Source organism: Pelecanus crispus, chromosome 9 (assembly GCF_030463565.1).
Source record: "Pelecanus crispus isolate bPelCri1 chromosome 9, bPelCri1.pri, whole genome shotgun sequence".
Lineage (NCBI taxonomy): Eukaryota > Metazoa > Chordata > Aves > Pelecaniformes > Pelecanidae > Pelecanus > Pelecanus crispus.
In genome coordinates, this window is record NC_134651.1 from 11874637 (window position 1) to 11894495 (window position 19859).

General features: G+C 65.7%; 3 protein-coding genes across 3 annotated transcripts; all 3 read right to left on the reverse strand.

Annotated features, from left to right (window-relative positions):
* Positions 1–316: 316 nt before the first annotated feature.
* CHRNG (cholinergic receptor nicotinic gamma subunit) lies at positions 317–4858 on the reverse strand. Its single transcript, XM_075716551.1, has 12 exons — positions 4816–4858; positions 4267–4406; positions 4108–4152; positions 3787–3896; positions 3531–3686; positions 3149–3246; positions 2151–2354; positions 1743–1857; positions 1359–1473; positions 802–1006; positions 566–699; positions 317–484 (listed from the first exon to the last, which is right to left on the reverse strand). Exons 1-12 carry the CDS (start codon positions 4856–4858, stop codon positions 317–319), a joined length of 1533 nt encoding a protein of 510 aa, XP_075572666.1.
* Positions 4859–5979: 1121 nt separating this feature from the next.
* CHRND (cholinergic receptor nicotinic delta subunit) lies at positions 5980–9937 on the reverse strand. Its single transcript, XM_075716477.1, has 12 exons — positions 9886–9937; positions 9056–9201; positions 8838–8882; positions 8627–8736; positions 8367–8522; positions 8023–8138; positions 7572–7772; positions 7121–7232; positions 6884–6998; positions 6466–6667; positions 6248–6360; positions 5980–6162 (listed from the first exon to the last, which is right to left on the reverse strand). Exons 1-12 carry the CDS (start codon positions 9935–9937, stop codon positions 5980–5982), a joined length of 1551 nt encoding a protein of 516 aa, XP_075572592.1.
* Positions 9938–10826: 889 nt separating this feature from the next.
* PRSS56 (serine protease 56) lies at positions 10827–17661 on the reverse strand. Its single transcript, XM_075717047.1, has 17 exons — positions 17511–17661; positions 16540–16701; positions 15704–15901; positions 15102–15155; positions 14582–14771; positions 14369–14477; positions 14127–14286; positions 13827–13969; positions 13519–13678; positions 13219–13407; positions 12950–13111; positions 12738–12801; positions 12299–12461; positions 11718–11889; positions 11528–11614; positions 11120–11226; positions 10827–11000 (listed from the first exon to the last, which is right to left on the reverse strand). The coding sequence occupies exons 1-17, from the start codon at positions 17659–17661 to the stop codon at positions 10827–10829; spliced, it is 2445 nt and encodes an 814-aa protein (XP_075573162.1).
* Between the last annotated feature and the right edge of the window lie 2198 nt (positions 17662–19859).

A 19859-nucleotide genomic window follows, 5' to 3' on the forward strand; every position in this document is an offset into this window, starting at 1 on the left:
CACATCCAGCCTGCCTGGAAGGGGTAACCCCATCAGTGGGCATGCAGTGATGATGCCACAGAGACTCACGAGACTGCCAGAGGCTTTACTTCCACGTTCAGCACAGCATGGCCACCCCATGTTCCCCCCTTCCAGATCACCACCACTGCTGGGTGGTGGCAGAGCCCCACCACCCCCAGCCCTCCTCCAGCGATGTGCTTGGCACCAGGAGCTGCTGTGCCTGCAGGGATCTCAGCCAGGCAGGCTGGTTTGGGGGTGCCCAGCCCCTGGCTCCGGCGGTCCCAGTGGCAGGAGGGCTGGCAGGTGCCTGCGGGCATCACTGTGGCAGGTACTGCTTGGGGTCCCCAGGGAAGGGCAGGGCGGGTGCCTGGTTGAAGTGAGCCATGAGGAAGATGCCGATGGTGCCACACACGAAGAGGGAGGCCATGATGAAGAAGCAGACACGGTCAATCACCCGTCCCACCAGGATCCAGTCTTCGCTCTCCTGCCAGTAGCATGAGGAGGGGGCTGAGGGCTGCCCCCAGTGCCCCCCATGGGGGTCCCTCTCCCCCCTGGCTCAACTCACGCTGCTGAAGTCATTCTGCTCCCGCGTGGCATTGGCGATGTGGTTGCAGGCATCCACACAGGCACGGATCTCAGGTCCTGCCTCCTCCAGGCTCTGGCAGAAGTCCTGGGCACTGCCGCTCTCCAGGCCACGTCCTACAGGCAGCAGAGCCAGTACAGTGGGCACCAGTGAGTGCCCGGCCACCTGGCACATCTCCCAGCCTTGCGGGGAGGTGCCAACCCCCCGGGAGCACTCACCAATCTTCTCCAGCACGGTTTTCATCAGCCCATCCCTCTCCTTCTGCTTCTCAAAGAGCAACTCGGTCCGGGCTTTCCAGAGCATGTACTCGTCGGCTTTCACCATGAGACCCAGGGAGCTGCGTCTCCGGGTGGCTCGCGGTGGCCCTGGTGTCTCCTCTGGCATGTGCATGCCCAGGTAGCGGGGCAGGAGGTGCAGGCACACCTGGGCACAGCATCACCTGTGGGGACCTAATCCTCCCCAACACTGCCTAGGGCACCCAGTGGGTGTGATCTGGTCCCCTTGCATCGCCTGGAGCATCCCCATGGGGTGCCCTTGTGCCACTGGGATGCTGGGTGTGTTGGCACCTACTGCTCCCCAGTGTTTGCAGTGGCTTGGAGGGCTTTGGTGGCACAGTGTGGTTCCTTGGGGACATCTGGGGGGTCCCTCTTTGTGCCAGGACTTGCACTCAGATGAAGGCATGCCCACCACCCTGGTCTGCAAGGGACATAGCCTTGGCCCCCAAATACCCACCCCATTTCCCATGTATAAGGGGTAGGGAGATGACAGCAGGTACCTGGCGCACTCTCTGGGACATGGAGTGAGTGTTGGGTGTTCTCAGTGAGATGTTGAGGACGATGACAGCGTTCACCACGATCACCACCGTCACCACCATGAGGAAGGTCAGGTACCTGGGGAGGGAGCACGGGGCCTCATGTGGGGCTTCTGGGTCACAAGCTATGGGCATGTAAGGCCCTTCTCAGTGCCCTCCTGGGCTGGAAACTGGGGACCAGTAGTGGTACATGGGCATGTGGTAGCCCTGTGCCAGCCCCACCTGGGCTGGGGGTTATTTCTGTGCCAGGGTCCTGTCCCTGGGCACTGGCTGCTGCACAGCACCTGGAGACCCCGCTGGCACAGTGTGACAGCAGGGCTGGCACCCCTGTCCCCGTGCATCACTTACTTCCCGATGAGAGGCACAGCCTGGGAGGTCTCAGGCACCTTCTGGGCAATGAGGAAGAGGAAGACGGTCTGGGCCAGGAGGACGTTGATGGAGACGGTGCATTTCTGCCCACCCGCTGCCAAGGAGAGGGGAAGGCAGAGGTTGGCACAGGGCAGTGGTGTGGGCATTGCCCTCCTTTGGCAAAAAGCCCCCACCCCAAAGCTCAGCTGGCCAAGTCCTGCCATGAGGTTTTAACCATGGGGTACCTGGAAACTCACCACACCCCTCCCCCTTCCAAATATCGCAGGAGTGGGTGAGAGATGGCACTGATGGTCTCCAAGCACAGAGGGGACAATGAGCCCTTCCTCACCTGTCACTGCCCCCCTTGCACATCCCTGTGCCCGCCGTGGGCAGGGCACCAGTGCATACCTTTGGCAGGGAGAAAGTAGACCAGTACAGCCATGGCAGAGATGAGAACACAGGGCACGATGATGTTGATGATGTAGAAAAGTGGCTTGCGCTGGATGATGAGGTAGAAGACAACCTGCTGGTACTGGATGTCATCTGGGGTGAAGTGCTCCGAATTGATTATCTTCCGAGCGGGGCGGTGCTTGATGACCCATTCTCCGTTCTCTGCCATGCAGCGGTGCCATGTGAGTTCCCCGCCAGGGGCACAGGGGCTGCCAGCCCCTTGGCTCGGGGGGGGGGAGGAAGGGGAGGGCTGGGTATCGGTGTGGGCCCCATAGGGCACCCAGGCTGGGCAAGGTGCGGGGAAAGGTGCTAGAGCCGCTGGGAAGGGAGATGAGCACCACAGAGCATGCCACGGTGCCCAGGCAAAATACCCCAAAAAGCTGTTGGCGGGGGCAGCCGGGCACATATGGGGCACCTCAAGCCCCTTGGGGGCTCCCAGGGCATTACGTGTGGGGCTGGGGTCCCCCCATCTTCCTGCCCCCAGGATGCCGTGGGGGGAAGCCGAGCATGACGCTGGGTGACGGCGTGCTGTTTTCCCCTGCTGTCTGCAGGAGCAATAGATTTTTCCCAATCAAGATCGCAGCTCGGGCCGGTAATGAAAAAATAAATCTCGCTGCCCGAAAAGCATTTTGTTCCTTCAATATGCAATTAAAATGTGATGGAAAACGTCATCATTTGGCCGTGACAGCTACGTTCCCAGCATCAATCAAGCTCGCAGGAGCAGTGCTCTCCAGGAGCGGCTGCCAGGCGGTGAGAGCCCTGAGCTGGGGGGGTTAGAAAAACAAATCTCTCCCACACTCCCGCTTCCACTAATAACTTAAGTGCCCATGTAATGGCGGGAGCTGCTAATAGCCCCCACAGCCCTGCATTTTGGCAGCCACCGGTGTAGCACTGGGCCTGTCGGGTGCCCCCTGTGGCAGGGTGCTCTTGTGCCACGGGGGCGGCTGCAGTGTTACCTGTGAAAGCCTCAGGGTCAATGGAGATCCACTCCACGGTGTGGCCTTCCTCCACCGTCAGCAGCAGGTTGATTTCGTTGGCGCTGTAGGTCTGAGACCTGGGGAGGGACGAGGGGGTGGCACAGGCTTGCATGCAGCGGGCTGGGTGGGCAAAGGGTGCCAGTGTGGCACTGGGTCATGCTGGCCACCTCCAGCTCTGCTTTGGGGTGCTTGGCTTGGCCAAGGTGCCTCCTGCCACCGACAGGGTGCCGGGGGACAGGTAGGTGGCACTTGTCTGCCCAGGGGCTTATTGCCCCAGGGCAAAGGTGGACATCCCATGCTAATCCCTTGTGTCCCTGGAGGACCCGCCATGGTGCCCCGCGTGTGCCCAGCCGGTGCTCACTGGAAGACCATGGTGCAGTTCTGCCAGTCAAAGGGGAAATAGGTGACGTGGATGGCGCAGGAGCTGCGGTAGATGGCAGGGGGCAGCCAGTAGATGCTGCCATCGGGGGACACCAGCACGTTGGTGTAGAGGGTGATTTCAAATGTTCCGTCGATGCTGGGGTGGGGGGAAAGATGGGCTCAGCTCCAAACCGTGCCCAGCAGGGGCAGCTGCCACCTCCTGTGCAGGGATAAGTCTCCATTCCCCTGTTACCTACTTGTTCTCCAGGACAATGTCGGGCAGCCAGACCATGGTGGAGGGCACCCGCAGCAGCTGGATGTTGTCGTAGTTCTTAGGGTCCCACTGCAGGCGATAATCGGACCATTGCTGGGGGAAGGGGAGCAAAGAGGGAGGGTTACAGTGCTCCCTGAGGCAGGGGAGCTTGTGAGCTGCCTGTCCCATGCTGTCCCCAAAATGGGCTCAGTTGGGGGGCACCCACAAAAGGGGGTGCAGGTTATGGTGCCAGCCCTCCATGGGGTGCCACCCTGAGATGCAAATGCAGCCTGGGGGGGTCCTGCCTGGAGGTGAGGGGTCTCACCATCTCGATCCAGACGTTGGTGGTGAGGGTCTCCTCCCTCTCGTTCTGGCAAGGAAGGAAGGGGGGGAGACAGCTTTAGCACCCTGCCCACTTCTGCCCGCTGCCCCACGTGTGAGGGCAAATCCCATCCTGCTCTGGGGACCGGGGGGGCCCTCTCACCAGGGAGATGAGGTTGGTGAGGGTGAGCTTGAGGGTGACATCGATGATCTGGTCCCCGTGCAGGGCCGGGCGCAGGTTCCGGTTGTAGTTGGTCATGAGGTCCTGGAGCAGCTTCTCCTCCTGGTTCCTGCAGCTCACGCCTGGGGAGGGCATGTGCCGTGGGGGCACCCCGGGGTGGGGATGGCAGGGCCACCGATGCCCCCAGGACCTGCCAGTGTGTGTGTGTGTGTGGGTGCGTGGGGAGGGGATGCCCACGCGTGTGTCACTGTGGGTGTGCACACGTGGCTGGGTGTGCCTGTCAGTGTGTATCCATGTCCCAGTGTGCAAGTGAGGGGGGTGGTGTGTGTGCAACCCCCCCCATCCCCCAGCCCGCTCACCCTAGGGACCTCTCCATGGCAGGACGCGGGGGCAGCGGGCTGCCAGCATGGGGACACATCGGTGGGACGGTGCATGGCGCTGTACACCCATGGATGACAAACCCCCAAGGGCAAAGACGGGGTGACCGGGTGCCCCCCGCCCAAGTCTCTCCCCGGGGCGGGCACCCCTTACCTGCCAGGGCGCAGAGGGCGAGGAGGAGGCCGTGGCACTGCATGGTGGTGCCGCGGGGTGCAGGGGCTGCGGCTCTGCTCGGCCGCCTGCGCTGTGGTGTTCTGGGCCTGGCGCCCGGTGGGACAGGACAGCTGTCCTCCGTCACCGTCAGCTGTTCCCAACAGCCACAGGGGCCCGGGAGGGGCAGGTGACGACCCACACCCCCCCCGCCAGCGGGGTGATGCCAGTTTGCTGGGAAGCTCCCCTGGCATTTTGTGCTGGCGGGGGTTGGATTTGGGTCCAGGGGCAAAATGAGTTCTGTGCCTTAGTTTCCCCATGTCCCCCACAGAGGGATGCATCTCCCTGCAGCAGAAACCCGGTGCCCATGAGTTATGGAAAAGGGGTGCCTCCCCCTGCAAGCACCCCCAGCAGTGCCCTGTCCCCACCGTGGCGGTGGCTGCCCCCAGGGTGTGTAGGGTGGGGAAGGGGCAGCAAAGTCCCACCACGTCAGCCTGGGGAGTGATGTCTGCTTTGGGGGTCCAAATCCTGCCAGGGCCCATGTAGGGGTGCGGGGAGGGTGGGAGTAAGATTCCTGGCTCAGCGGAGAGCATGTGACAGCTGTCCCGGGCCACTGCTGGTGGGGGGACGTCAGCTGTGCCCCCTGAAACCAGAGCCCTGGCGTCCCGCTGCTGAGCCGGGGAAGGAAACACCCCCTTGGCCCCTAGCCGGGCGCTGCGGGATGGGGTGTGCTGGGGGGGACACTTGTGGGGGTCATGGAGACAGGGGTGATGTGGGCACTTATGGCACCTCTGCCCACTGCAGTGGGTCCACAGGGATGGTGCCATGCTGGGGGGTCCATCCCCTTCCCCAACCCATCCTGTCCCGAGTGCCCAGCACAAGAGGGGTAGCAGAGCTGGTACCACTGCATCCTCGCTGGGAAACACCCCTTCCAGCCACAGCTGAGGACCACCATGCTCAGGACACCCAACAGCACCCATTCCCTGGGTGGGCATCACCCTCCCCAGCACACGCACAGCACTCAGGGTGGACACTGTGCGCGGGGGTGACACCGAGAGCAGCCATCAGCTCAGCACCCCATGGTGAGAAGCACCCAGCTTTATTCTCCCAAGCCAAGGCAGGTGAGCGGGAAGGAGTGGGGGGCTGGCACATGGGATGCCCCCTGCCCTAGATGAAGCGCTTGTTCTCCTCCCGGTAGTTGTAGGGGTCTCCAGCAAAGGGCAGTGGTGGGGGGTGATTGTAGATGCCCATGAGGAAGATCCAGAGGGTGCCCACCACCAGCATGGGGGTAATGAGGAAGAGGCAGAGGCGGTCCAGGGTCCGGGCCACGCGGTTCCAGTTGTCCTTCTCCTGGGGAAAGAGCCAGAAGCCAGGCAGTGTGGGGCACAGCGGGTACAGGGAGCTCTCTGTGACCCACCATGCCCACGGCCCCCACCTCATTGTAGCTGTTTTTCTCCTGCATGTGCTTGACGATGAAGTTGGCACTGTCAATGACGGGTTTTATGTGTTCAAACAGCTGCCCCTCACCTGCATCCGTGGGCACCAAACCTGGGGGCAAGGGGAGCGGTGAGATGGACTCCGAAGGGCTGCCACCCCCGGAGACCCCGGCTTTGCCACCCTTCCCCATGTCTCTGTAGAAGGCCTGAGGCTCACGGGCAGGGGTGATGCGGCTGGCCAGCCCGTGCCGCTCTGACTGCTTCTCAAACATGAGCTCACTGCGGGACTTGACGCTGAAGTACTCTTCTGCCTTGGCGATGTAGCCGGCCGAGCTGCAGCGCCGGATGCACGGGGTGCCTGCTGGGCTCTCGGCCGGCTGCGACATGCCCAGCAGGCGGGGCAGGCTCTCCAAGAAGACCTGGGGCATGGGAGAAGGTGTCTGGTCTCTCGGCCACCCCCTCAGTGCAATGACACCTTGTACCCACCTTCTGCCCCCAACCTGAGCATGCAACCCCTTGAGGTGGCACAGATGGGACATCCCAATGCAATGCTGTGCTGTCCCAAGCCCTCTGTGGGGCATGGTGACACCCTTGCATCCACCAGGTCACCCACCCCAGCCCAGCACCCCGCTCACCTCTTTGACCCAGTCAGACATGATATGGGTGCTGGGGGTACGGAAATGGAAGTTGAGGACCACGACACAGATCACCACCACGGCCGTCACCAGCAGCATGATGAAAAGCAGGTACCTGTGGGGGATGTGGACCTGGGGCTGGCATTGCCACAGAGGTGGAGCACAGGCAGAGCTGCCCTCTGGCACCGTGGGGACCCTGCAATGTCCCCGCTGCACCCAGCAGTACTCAGGACTCACTTGCCGATGAGGGGGATAGCATGGGAGGTGGCGGGCAGGCGCTGGGAGATGAGCAGAAGGAAGACAGACTGGGCCAGGAGCACTGAGATCACCAGGGTCATCTTCTCACCACCTGGAGAACAGCTGAGCTCAGGGAAAACCCGGCTCCAGGTCCCCCTCCCAGTGCCAGGATTGCCCTCCCAGTGTCCCACCATTCAGTGCCTCATATAGGGTTTTCTATTATGGGGGTACCCCAGCGTCCCACATGGGGTATCCTGTGCCCAAGTGTGCCTCTGCCAGGGTGTCTGGCTGGGATGACGGTGTCCTACGTGGGGGTGTCCCAGTACCAGAATGTCGCCATGCTGGGCATTGGGGGCTCCCCATGTCCCAGGACCTGGTACAGGTGTGGGACATGGAGGTGCCCCATGGGGTGACCCCTGTGCCTGGCGTGGGTGCAGCAGGGCTCACTCACTGTCGGCGGGCAGGTAGAAGACAAGGATAGCCATGAAGGCGATGAGGATGCAGGGAGTCACGATGTTGATGACATAGAAGAGCGGCTTGCGCTTGATGATGAGGTAGAAGGTGATGTCCTGGTGCTCGCTGCTATTGGGGGGGTTGTCAGGGTGGATGTTCTTGCGGGCTGGGCGGTGGATGATTTCCCATTCCCCATTCTCTGCCAGGGCACATGGGACAGTGCATGGCATGGGGGGTCCCCACCATGCCCATCCTCACCAGCCCCACCAGCACCCGGTCTCCCTGTCCTGGGTTTGGGTATCTCCAAGCCCGGTGGGATGGGTGCCAGGGTGCCAAAGCCCCGGGTACTTGGGTGTCTCCATGGCAGGGTGCCCCAATGCCAGGGTGCCCCCGAGCCCCGTACAGGGTGTCCCGCTGCCACAGGACACAGCAGAGAGCACAAGCATTACCCGTGAAGCCTTCGGGGTCGATGATGATCCACTCCACCGGGTAATACCTGCCCGTCTTCGGGTCGCTATCCTTCTTCAAGTGCATGCTGATCTCCAGGGCACTGTACGCCAGCGAGCTGGCCCGCGGCCAGGGGGGACAGGCAGTGAGGGGCTGTGCCTGCTGCTTGTTACCCATCACTCGCACACCCTGACCTCCAGCATGATGGACTTTGGCCACCAAGTCACCTGCAAAACCCTACCTTGCCATGCCCCAATAGCAAGGGAAGGTGCTGGCAGCAGCAGGCACTGCAGGGGGCTGGGATGCCCACCCCTGCCCTGCCCTGCCCCAGCCAGCCCCCTGGTACCTGAATTTGAGTGTGCAGTTCTGCCAGTCAAAGGGGAAGAAGTCAACGTTGATGGGACAGGCGCTGCGGAAGATGGCGGGTGGCAGCCAGTAGACGTAGCCTGTGTTGTAGATGAGGACATTGCAGTAGTAGGCGATCTCGAAGAGCCCATCGTTGCTGCGCCGGGAGAGAGCCAAGGTGATGGTGAGGCTGGCAAGGGGCAGGGGAAGCCCCGGGCATGCCTCGGGGGGGTCGGGAGGGGAAACTGAGGCACAGCTCACTTGTTCTCCAGGACTATCTCAGGCAGCCACAGCATGTCCGGCGGTAGGCGGAGCACCTCGATGTCCCCAAATTCAGACTTGTTCCACTGCAGGCGGTAATCAGTCCAGCCCTGGAGGGGGGGATCCCCGAGTCAGCCCCGCACTGTGCTGGGCCACCCTGTTGCCCGTGCCTTACGGCACAACTGATGCCGTGACACCTGTCCTTACTCACATGCTCGAGCCATAGGTTGGTGGTGAGCGTCTCATCCACCTCTTTCTGCAATGACAGTGCAGGGCAGTGAGATGCCAGCGCTATGCCCAGCAGCTGTCCCCCGCAACCCTCACCAGCCAGGGTTCAGGGAAGCCCCAGGGCTCCCCCACCCAGCCAGCCCCATGGGTGAAGCATGGCTGGAGGGGACCCAACAGCAGGCACTGCCCTCCGGGGCTCACCAGTGAGATGAGGTTGGAGAGGGTGAGGGCCAGGTAGACGTCCACGACCTCGTCGATGGAGACGACGGGGCGCACCTCCTTGTTGTAGCCCTTCTCTTCGAAGAGGTGGTGGATGAGCCGTTCCTCCTGGTTCACACAGAGCCCGCCTGGGGGTGTGGGGTCAGGCAGACTGGGGTGGGGCTGGGGGGGCTACTGGGCCCAGTGCCACCCTGCAGGGGTGCTCGGTGAGGGCAGGGTGGTGTGAGGATGGAGGAGATGGGAAGAGGCCAGGACATTGCATGTCTGTGTTGCACAGGGGCATGGACACGCAGGAATGACACACGTGTGGGGGCACGTGGGCATGCATGGGCATGGGACAAGGATGTGGGCACAGACACAGAGGGACACACAGATACAGACCCAGCACACACAGGGACACACGGACACAAGACACTTGGACATGGACACATGGACGTGACCCAGTATAGGCAAGGACATGTGGTCACAGATGCAGTGTCAGTGTGCACACAGACAGACAGGCACACGCAGGGACACAGGCACAGTGGCACCGTGGCCGGACACAGGCAGGGATGCAGCCCCACTGTGCACAGACAGACAGACACACACACGGCCCAGGCAGGGACATGGCTCTGGGTGGCACAGCCAGGATGGAGGCTCAGGGGATGCTCAGTGATGGGGCTTTGCCAGACAATGCCCAAAACACAGCCCTGGGGGCACTTTTGCCCAGCTTGGACCCTGCCACCATCACCCCCCACCAACCCCATCGAGGAGGCCCAGAACCCCCCAGCAACGGGGCAACCCCATGCCCAAGACCCCGGGGCCCCGCTCACCCGACAGCACCAGTGCCCCAAGCAGGGCCAGCCGCACCGGCAGGACCCCCATGCGGTGCCTGCAGTGCCCTTGCACAGCGCCAGGCCCTGGCCACCTCCCCGCCTGGCCTGGCCAAGCGGATGTCCGGCTGCCGGCCGGAGCAGGAGATGGATGGTGCCAGGTGCCGAGGGGGAAGGGTGCTGGACCGGATACCCGCTCCCACCCCTCTCTTCCGGCACCCCCGCGCCTGGAGAAGGGGAGACAGGCAGGCGCAGCTGGCCTGGCCAGCCCCACGGGTGCCAGCCCATCACCCTGCATCTGGGCACCGCAGCAGAGGCATTGCTGGGCACTGGGAGGTGCGGTCCCTTCCCTGCTGCTCAGCGGCCCCAGAAATGCTGCTTGGGGGCAGCAGGCTGGAGAGTCTGTGCCAGGCTGGGCACAGCACCGATGCCAGGGGCAGGAACAGAGGCTGGGAGCATCGTTTTGTGGTACAGGGGAATGGAAAGGGGGATGAAATGGGATGTCATATCCCCCATGGGAAGTCCCCCCGCCATCACCCGCCTTGCTGGCACTGCGTGGCACAGCGCTCGCTTCACACTCGCCAGCTACTGGAAAATAGAGCCCTTCTTTATTGAAAAATAAACCTTTGTCTGTACAAATAAATAACAGCCCGAGTGCCTCTAGGGAAAATGGGGTGGGGATGGGCTTGCCTAGGCAGGGGGTCCCAAGGGAGAGGAGGGCTGTGATCCCTGGCTGAGATGCTCCAGGTGCCCCCGGCGCCCCGTTTCCCTGGTGAGGTCTGGCAGTGCTAGTGGGAAGAGGGAAACTGAGGCACGATGGGGGACAAAAGGGTGGAAAAGCCTGAGCTGGGGAGGGAGCCGTGTTTGAAGGACATGAGACACACCTGCCCCAGCGCCCCGTCCCCATGCTGGCACGGTGCCCCAGGGCACTGCAGGCACTGTTAGGTTTTCAGCGCCTCGAGCGCCAGAGCGATGAGGCCGGGCATGCTGCGGGCCAGTGAGTCGCTCTCCAGCCCCACGAGACCAGTGAAGACTGTGGGGCGGCCCCCCACCGTGGCCCGCACCTGCGCCCGGTACAGCCCCTTGGCATTTTTGGAGCCTAAGTCCACCAGGATCTGTGGGGAGATGACAAAACTGTGAGTCCCAGGGGCACAGTGGGACGGTGATGGTCTGGGGGGTGGCACCGCCTGGCTGCCAGGGCAGGGGGCTCGGAGCAGCTGGATGGGACACTCACCTCCTGGAAGGTCATGGCCAGGTCCGGCTCGGGCACCCGCAGCACCCAGGCGTACAGCTCCCGCACCGCACCCACCCGCACCACTGATTCATTGAGGCCAGGGCAGGCTGCAACCCCGGGGACAGGCAGGAGAGAGATGGAGGGGGGACATCAGGGGTGCACTGAGGGGCGGGATGAGTCACGGGGGCACGATGCTGCTGCCTGCCCCGGGAAGAAGCACCCATGCTCTGGAGACACTGGGGGAGCAGGGGCAGAGGGTCTCTGTGGAGGGGGGTACGGCTGAAGGCTGTCCCACTGACATGGGACAACCAGCCCTGGGACCAGGGTGCGAAGCCAAGGCCGGGCTTGCCACTGTCCCCATGGTGGCATGTGGCATCCTACAGTGGCCGGGGGCTGCGGGACACTTACCTCTGCCTGCGCTTGCCGCCTCCTCCTCCTCCTCCATCCCCGGCAGCTCCGTGGGCACCAGCTCACGTTTCTCCCTCGGCACAGACCCTGCCACCGAGAGAGGTGTGAAAACCCTGGTGGGGACGTGGCTGGTGGGCACTTCCTGGGCACAGAGCCAGCTAGAGGTTGGACACCCCTCTCCCTGTCAGACCCAGCCCCCCCAGCTCCCGGGGCTCACGGCTCGGTGTGGGGGTCCCTGCCAGCTCTCTGGGTGCCCATTGTGGCTCTGTGGCTTCAAGAAGGGTGCCGAGGTCCAGCTCTGCGCGCAGCTGGGTGAGGAAGGCTCGTCCCTGTCCCACCAGCTCCTCCACCACCTCCCTGCCCTGCTGAAGGAAAGGGGGGACATGGTGGACGGTGGGGCACCCACGGGGCACCCGTGGGCACAGCCAGATGCACAGTGACAGAGCACAGGGTGCTGCTGGGCTGGTGCTGGACGAGGCATTGAGGACACATGACATCTTTATGGCCGTGTTGGCTCAGATCCTAAGCTGTGAGGTCAGACCCATGGCTGGCTCTGCACTGCTTGGACTGGGAGCACTGGTTTCAGCTGGGGAGGGTGAGATGCCCCTTCTGTGGTGGCACAGTGGGAGATGCCACCTCCGTGGCTGCACAGGGGATGATGGGCCCAAGGGATGTTAGGAGGGGACGTGGGGGAACTGCTGGGCTTTGGTCCCTGGTGGCACTGTCACCAGAGGGGCAGGGGCTCCCCCCAGCCCATCCCTCCCCAAATACCTGCAAGAAGAGCCACGTCTCCCCGGGGAGCTGCCCCCCGTCCGGGGTGGGTGTTGGGGGGCTGCCTCCCGCCATGGCCCTCAGCACCTCCACCCAGTCCTGCAGCCGGGGACCCATGGCCCCGAAGAGCTCTGCAAAGGGGGGCAGCTGGCTGGCCCCCCGCCTGCAAGCACAGCAGGGCGAGCTCAGGCAGGCAGCCGGTGGCACCTGTCCCCTGGGCAGTGCCACCCCCCGCCCTGCACACCCCTGGGGGACCTGGCTGGCCCTGGGCACCCCAGGGATTCATGCCCACCCCCCTCTGGGTGTGCCCTGGTTGCAGGAAGAGCAGGACCCCAATGCTTTAGGCTGTCCCCAAAAAGCCACATCAGCGCCCATGGGCATCTTGCCCACTTCCCCAGACCCTTTAGCCCCCCTTGTCCCATTGCCCACCATGCCTCACCTGGTGGGGGGTCTCTGGGATCCCTCTGCTGTGGGGCTGGGCTGGGCCCCTGCCACAGCCAGGTCTGTAGGGACAAGAAGGGGACAGGAAGGACAAGGGGTAGGGGAGCCCCATGGGGGTGCCAGGACAGGCTGCTGGTGCCCCGGCCGCTGGCATAGGGGGGACCAATGGGACCCCAGGTGGGCACGGGGTGGCCCAGCCCAGGAGGGTACCTGGGGCATCCCTGCGGATGCGGGGGGGGAAGAGGTGACCGTAGATCTTGCCCAGGAGCTGGGGCAGGGCGTGGGTGAGGAAGGAGAAGTCAAACTGATTTCGGAGGAAGTCCCCAGCCCGGCGCAGGAGATCCACCAAGCTCTGGGCATAGGAGTGCAGCTCTGCGGGTGCAGCAAGAGAGCCATGGCCCCAGCACCGCACCGGCCCCGTGCTGCCAGAAATGGGATCCCGCCCCACACCCTCGCCCCAGCATGACCCCCTGGCTCACCGCATCGTCTCGTCCTGGCGCGGCAGGTCTCTTCAGACAGACGGGTGCAGGCGGCCTGGCCTTGTGTGGATCGGCAGGACCCGGCATAGAAGGCACAGAGGCGGGCGCGCTCGGGCGGCTGCTGCGCGGGGGGCAGCTGGGCCAGCGCCAGCAGGTCGAAACAGCTTGGCTCCCGGCTGCCAGGGACGGCTGCAAGGGCACCAGGGCTGCCATGAGGTGCCGAACACTGCCCCCGGGGCAATATATCCCTGCAGCACCCTGGGCATCGCTGTCCCCCCCAGCACGGCCGGCGGCACTCACGGTCCATCTGGAGGCTGAGCCAGTCCGCAAAGGCAGCGACACGGGTGTAGACACCTGGTTTGCCCCACTCGCCGCAGCCGTCGCCCCACGAGGTAATACCGTAGAGGACGAAGCGGTGTGAGGAGGGGTCCTGACATGCCAGCGGGCCCCCCGAGTCACCCTGGGAGGGGGGATGCCCATGCATCGGTCTGTGCCAGGACCCCAACCACATTGCTGGGCTGTGCCAGGTTGCGGCACATGCCCAGCACTGTGTGACACAAGGGATTTTTGAGTTGCGGGGGCTGGCAGACCCCAGCCCTGGGCGTTACCTGGCAGGAGTCAATGCCCCCAGACAAGTACCCGGCACAGAACATGGCGCTGGTGAGCATGTCCCTGCCCAGGGCACCCCGGCACGTCTCCTGGCTGAGCAGGGGCACTTGCGCCTCCATCACCACCTTGGCCGCCGGCCCCTCTGCCAGGCAAGGCACCCGTTATGGGGTCTCCCATGCCTGGGCATCCCCTTCTCTTTCCCACCCTCCTGCCCCTGGTCAGTGCATCAGCACTGGGCACTGGAGAGGGCACTGAGGGGGATGCCCCACAGACCCCGTGGGTGTCTGTGTGGCACCTACCTTCGTAGAGGGACCCCCAGCCTGCGATGTAGCAGGCGGTGCCGGGGCTGGGCTCTGCAGGCCCGCTGGGCAGGCACACGGGGCTGACAGTGGGTGACGGGGCCAGCGGCATTGCCAGCTCCAGCAGCGCCAGGTCCCCATGAAACGTCTTGGGGTTAAACTGGAAGGAGATGGGGGGGGGTGTCAGTGGGGGGCCCTGGGGCATGCACAGGGAGATCAGGGGGGTGCCCACCTCCACCAACCTTGGGGTGAGGCAGGATGCGCCGGACGGGCACTGCCTGCTCGCCCGCATCCGGCTTGCCCAGCTCGTGGTCGCCCACTACCACCGTCCACGCCAGCTCATTCTGGTTCCTGGTGGGGTGGGGGAGCAGCAAGTTACAGGGGTGACAGGGGTGCCACCCCATGCCCCCCTCTGCAGGGGCATCATCCCTACGTTGCCATGCCCCCCGCCATACCCGGCAAAGCAGTGGGCTGCAGTGAGGACCCAGGAGTGCCCCACCAGCACCCCTCCGCACATCAGCTCCCCATGGAGCCGCACTGACACCAGCCAGGGCCAGGCCCCCCGCGGAGCCACGCTGCCGCCCATGATCCGTCCTCGGGGGGCCGTGGCGTTGGCTTGGGGTCCCCCACGGTGCCCGCAGCTCCCTGGGGGATAAAGCCGGGGTGAGGGGGGGGGGTCCTGCACCCCCCTCTCCTGGGTGGGCACAGGGTGGCTGGGCACAGCAGTGCCGGGACGGCTGTGGTGGGCAGAGGGGGTGGCGAGAAGCCCCCGGGGGGGTCAGGCCACGCCGGGTGCGCTGTCAAGCCTCATTGTGCTCACGGAGGCGAGCGGGCGGCGGGCCGGGGGCACCCCGCAGCCCGGCAGCTGCCGACGCTAACCTCTGCCCCCCGGCCCAGCAGGCAGCCGGGGGGCCGGGGGCGCCCACCGGCATGGTGGGGGGGTGGCGTGGGCACTGCGGGGCCGCCCCGGCTCACCTGGCATCACCGCCTCTGCTGGTGCATCAGGGCCTGGGGCTGCGGCTGCCATCCCTGCGGGGACAGGCTGTCATTGCATGTGGGGACAACCCCCCCCCCAATGTCATCACCATGTCCCTGCTGTCCCCAGTTCCCCCCGTTTCCTTTCAGTGCCCCCCAGACCCCCATCATCCCAAACAAGCACCCCTGTACCACCCCAGGACTGCTTGTCTCCCCCAGTGACCCAGTGTCCCCAATCTGTCACCCGCCCTTGCCCCGTTCCCCCACACTCCCCTCTCCCACCCCAGATTCTCCATCAACCCTCAAAGCCCCATCCCCCCCAATCCACTCATCGCTCCCACTGCCTCCATCCCCCAAATCTCCACCTCTCATCCCAGATCCCTCCATCCCCCCCCCCAATCTCCCATCCCAACAGAGTTCCCCCATCACCCTACAGTACCCCCACCTCCCCAGTCTCGCCACCCCACCCCAGCACCCCCTGCCACCCCCAGTGCCCCATATCCCCTCCAGGCAGTCCCAGGCATCCCCTGGGGTGCCCCGTTTGTTATTGTAGGGTCTCCCTTCTCTGGGAGGAGCCAGGGGCGATGCTGGTGCCCACTCACGGCACTCCTGGAGGCGGTGGCGGCAGAGCCGGGCACTGAACGGGGCGCAGGCGTGCTGGGCCCCCTCGGGTGGGCACAGGCGCTGGTAGGGGGCACAGGCCTGGCTCAGTGCCCAGTTGCGCTGGGCCAGCTCGGGCAGTGCCTGGGCATCCAACAGGGCCTGGCAGCTGGGGGGCACAGCAGGGGGCACGGCCGGTGCTGCAAGGACAGCATCTCCATGTCCTCCCTGCCTCCTGCCCTCCTCTGCCCGGGCCACCCCGGGCTCCGATTTGGGGCGGGTGGGAAGGGGTCGTGATGGGGCTGCAGTGTTGGCATGCTTTGCTAGGGTCTCCTGGGTGCTGGGATATGTTTTTGTGGGGATCTCTGGGAAGGAGACAAGGGATCGGGCAGTGTTTTGGGTAGGGCTCCAGGTGATGTTTGGGTAGGATCTAGAAAGGGTGGGGAACTGCTTGGGTAGGGTCTCTGGGTGGTGTTTTGGTAGGGTCTCTGGCAGTTAGGGATATGCTTTGGGAGTCTGGGTGCTGTTTTGGTAAAGCCTGTAGAGTAAAGCCTATAGGGGAGGGGGTACTGTTTGGGTAGGGTCTTGAGGTATTGTTTTGGTAGAGTTTCTAGGGGATGGGTGCTTTGGTAGGGACCCAAAGTAATATATGGGTAGGGTCTCCAGGCATGGGTCCATGTTTGGGTAGGGTCTCCTGGGCATGGGGTGGTATTTGGAGAGGAACCCCAAGCAACATTTGGATAGGGACCCTGGGCAGTGTTTGGGTGGGGACCCTGGGCTCTGTTTGGGCCGGGTCTCCTGGGGATGGGCCCATGTGGGCCAGGGGTCCATGACTCACGTTGGCAGTGTTGGGTGATGTTGGCGCAGGGGGGGAAGAGGCAGGGGGCACAGAGCCCGCAGGCACCCCGCTGCCGCTGCTGCTCTGCTAGCGCCCGCTCCAGCGCCAGCAGTGCGCTCCTCAGCGCTGCCTCCAACACCAGCGTCCCCTGGCTTGACAGCGCTGCCGGGCACACACAGGGTGCTCAGACCCCCGGTGCCCCCACCGCTGCCCCCCCACCACGGCCATGGGGTGCCCTCAGCCCTCCCAGTGCCCGTGCCCTGATATCTGCATGGTGGGAGTCAGGCTGGACATGACCTGTCACCCGTCGGCATTGCCTAGGTTGACAGGCTCAACTGTCACCTCCCTGGTGGGGCTGGTACATGGGCACAGGGTGTGAGGAGGGTGTTTCCCCAGGCCCGTGTGTGCCTGCTGCATGTGGAGACCCTGTGAACACTTGTGTGTAAGCGTGGGCATGGAGCAGGGTGTAAGCCTGCGCAGGTGTGCCCACGTGTGTCCGTGTGCGTGCACACCTGTGCCCACGCCCCGGGTGCTCACTTGTGTGTGCCAGGGTCTGCATGTCCCTGTGTGTGCCCACGTGTGTGCAGTCCTGTGTGTGCCCTGTATGTGCATCCCCATGTGTGCCCATACCTGTGCCCACCTGTACCCACCCAGCGCCGTCCTCCTGCTGGTCATGCCCTGGCAGAGGCCCCCCGGGGCTGGCACAGGTACCCGGGGCAGGAGGGAGAGCTGGCAGCCGCAGGACATGAACCACACCGCTCCCTGCAACCCCGGTGTCCCTGAGTGCCACGGGCAGCATTTGCCACCCAGTCCAGGCAGCGCGGGCATGGGGGGCTTTGCCAGGGACCCAGGCATCCTGCTTGTGCTTCCCCCCCTTCCTGAGAGTGAACCCAGGACTCCCAGCTCCTACAGGCACCCCGTCCGCAGCCAAACCCTCCCGCAAAAGTGCGCCGTCCCCGTGCCCCACTGACCTTGCAGGACGCCCGCTGGCATGGGGTACAGCCCCTGGCCCAGGGGGGCCCCCCCCGCCAGCTGCAGCAGTGGCAGCAGCGGCAGCAGCACAGGGGGGACCAGGCGGACCCCGAGGAGAGTGCCCCGTGTCCTCTTCCCTCCTCGCTCCATCCCTGGGCGGGCAAAGGGGGGCAGAAGGGGGGAGCCCCCGAAATGCCCGAGGCGGGCGAGGAGGGATGGATATATATGGTGCCCCCCGGGCGGTGGGAGGAGAGAGGGGCCAGGGGAGCACAAACAGGCGAGTTCATTAATGTCGCGCCAAGATGCCAGCTCGGGGCGGGGGGCGCGGGGGGGGCGCAGCCGGGGCCTCAATGCCGCCTTTGTTCGACGGGGCCTCCAGGCGGGCAGCATCAGACGGGCGCTGCGCTCCGGCGCTGCCCGCGGCCCTTGATCATTTTCACGCCAAGCCCCGGCCGCGCCACCCTCCCTCCGGCGGGCCCCGGGCGGGGGGCGGCAGCGGGCGGGTGGGAACGCACCGGCGGCTGCGGGGCGTGGGGGGCCCGGGCCGGGCGTGGGAGACCCGCGGGGGCTTCAAAGGCGGGCGGCGGGCCGGGAGCGGCCGGGCGGACATTGGGGGGGGGTGGGGGACAGATGGGGCCGGGGGTCCCTCTCGCTGTGCCAGCCCAGCCCTGGCCGAACCGGCTGCCCCGTGCGGGGGCACCGCACCCCCGTGCTGAGCACCGGGACCCCCCGCGGTGCCCCCCAGCACCCCGTGTCCACACTTAAAGGCCGTTCCTCGCCTGGGGTGCAGGAGAGGGGACGCGCCCCGGGGGGACGCTGCGGGGGGGGGGGGGCAGGTGGGGCCGGGGCAGCGGCTGCCTCTGGCTTTTCGGCGGCGGGCAGTAAGTGGGTAGTGTGCGGGGTCTGGGGGGGGCAGCTTTGGCCCCAGGGACAGGGGGACCTCTGGCTTTTCGGCGGCGGGCAGTAAGTGGGTAGTGTGCCAGGGTCTGGGGGGGCAGCTTTGGCCCCAGGGACAGGGGGACCACACTCGCCTGCCCAGCTGGAGGGGGTGCCCCCAGTGTCTACAGTGTGGCTTGTCATTGGCCCTGCACTTTTGGGGTCCCCACACCGCCCTCCTGCCCCCGCTGCCATCCTCCTGCGCCCCTGGGCCTGGCCTCAGCTCCTTTGGTGGGGCGGGGTGCAGCCGCATCCCCATCTCTTCTTTGGGGCGCAGGGGGTGCCCGTGCCCCCCTCTCTGTCCCTGTTAGGGGCAGGAGGTGCCCATGTCCCCATGCCCATGTAAAGATCAGGGGGTGCCCGTGTCCCCGTATCCATTGGGGGACAGGGGGTGCCCAAGCCCTCGTCTCTGTCCTCCTTAGGGGGTGCCTGCGTCCCCCTCCCTGTCCCTGACAGGGGCAGGAGGTGCCCGTGCCCCCATCCCCATTTAGGGGCCGGCGGGGTGCCCGTGCCGCCACCCCCATCCCCATTAGGGGCAGGGACGGCTCCGTGCCCGCAGCCCCGGCCGTGCCGCTCTCCCCCCCCGCCCCCCCCGGTCCCGATGGTGCCAGGGGGGCGCGGACAAAGCCGCTTCAGTGGCACATGAAAGGCGCGGCGCTGCCCGCCGCTGGCACGGCCGCGGGCCCGCCGCAGATGAAAGCCCCGGCCCCGCCGGGCTCCCACCTCGGCCGCGGGGACACCGCGGGGGCACGCTGCGCCTCCGACCCACGGGGGACGGCGGCGTGGGGGGCGCGGCGCCATGCCACCGCGGGGAGCGGGTCCCGCGCTCCGCCCCGGCGTCCCCGCACGGATTCCCCCCCCCCCCCCACACTCGTGTCACGGGTTTGCGGCGTGGGGGTCAACCGCTGGGTGGACCGCGGGTGCCCAAGGCCGGCGTGGGGTTCGCCCCCGGCCCCACCGTGTCCCCCCCGCCCCTCCCGGCCCCGGTGCCGGTGCCAACCCCATTAACCTAATTGGCGAGGCGCTCGGCCGGCCCGGGCGGCGGCGGCAGTGGGACCCCGGGGCCCGGGCAGCTCCCAGCCCCGGCGGCGGGGGGGGGGCACGGGGGGGGGGGGGGCGCCCCCGCGGGCCCCGATTGTCCGGTAATTGGCGCGGGCAGCCGAGCCCGGCCGGCACCGGCGGGGGGGGGCGCGGGGAGCGGGCCCCGGGCGGGGGGGCAGCGCCGGGGTCCCGGGGGGCAGCCTGGGGGTGCGGGGGTCGGTGTCGGGGTGCTGGCCACGGGGTGACTCCGGCCGATGAGGGGTCGGGGGCAGGGGGCGTGTGGCGACGCAGGGGCTCGGGGGCCGGTTTTGGGGTGCCGGGAGGAGTGGGGTGAGTCTCGGGGGGGGGGGGCAGTGCCGGGTACCAGGAGT

Bases quoted from the DNA above. Each gene is read 5' to 3' on its own strand.
- CHRNG (XM_075716551.1), bottom strand. From the start codon at position 4,858: ATGCAGTGCCACGGCCTCCTCCTCGCCCTCTGCGCCCTGGCAG. The intron at 3,687-3,786 runs GTAGGTAACAGG...CCCCCACCCCAG, and splicing joins GACATTGTCCTGGAGAACAA to CATCGACGGAACATTTGAAA. The intron at 700-801 runs GTGAGTGCTCCC...TGCTGCCTGTAG, and splicing joins AACCGTGCTGGAGAAGATTG to GACGTGGCCTGGAGAGCGGC.
- CHRND (XM_075716477.1), bottom strand. From the start codon at position 9,937: ATGGGGGTCCTGCCGGTGCGGCTGGCCCTGCTTGGGGCACTGGTGCTG. The intron at 8,883-9,055 runs GTGAGCCCCGGA...CTGTCATTGCAG, and splicing joins TCTCCAACCTCATCTCACTG to AAAGAGGTGGATGAGACGCT. The intron at 6,361-6,465 runs GTGAGCCTCAGG...CCTTGCCCCCAG, and splicing joins CAGCCGCATCACCCCTGCCC to GTTTGGTGCCCACGGATGCA.
- PRSS56 (XM_075717047.1), bottom strand. From the start codon at position 17,661: ATGGAGCGAGGAGGGAAGAGGACACGGGGCACTCTCCTCGGGGTCCGC. The intron at 14,772-15,101 runs GTGAGCCGGGGC...TTTATCCCCCAG, and splicing joins AGCAGAGGCGGTGATGCCAG to GGAGCTGCGGGCACCGTGGG. The intron at 12,462-12,737 runs GTGAGGCATGGT...CTGTGCTTGCAG, and splicing joins TCCCAGAGACCCCCCACCAG to GCGGGGGGCCAGCCAGCTGC.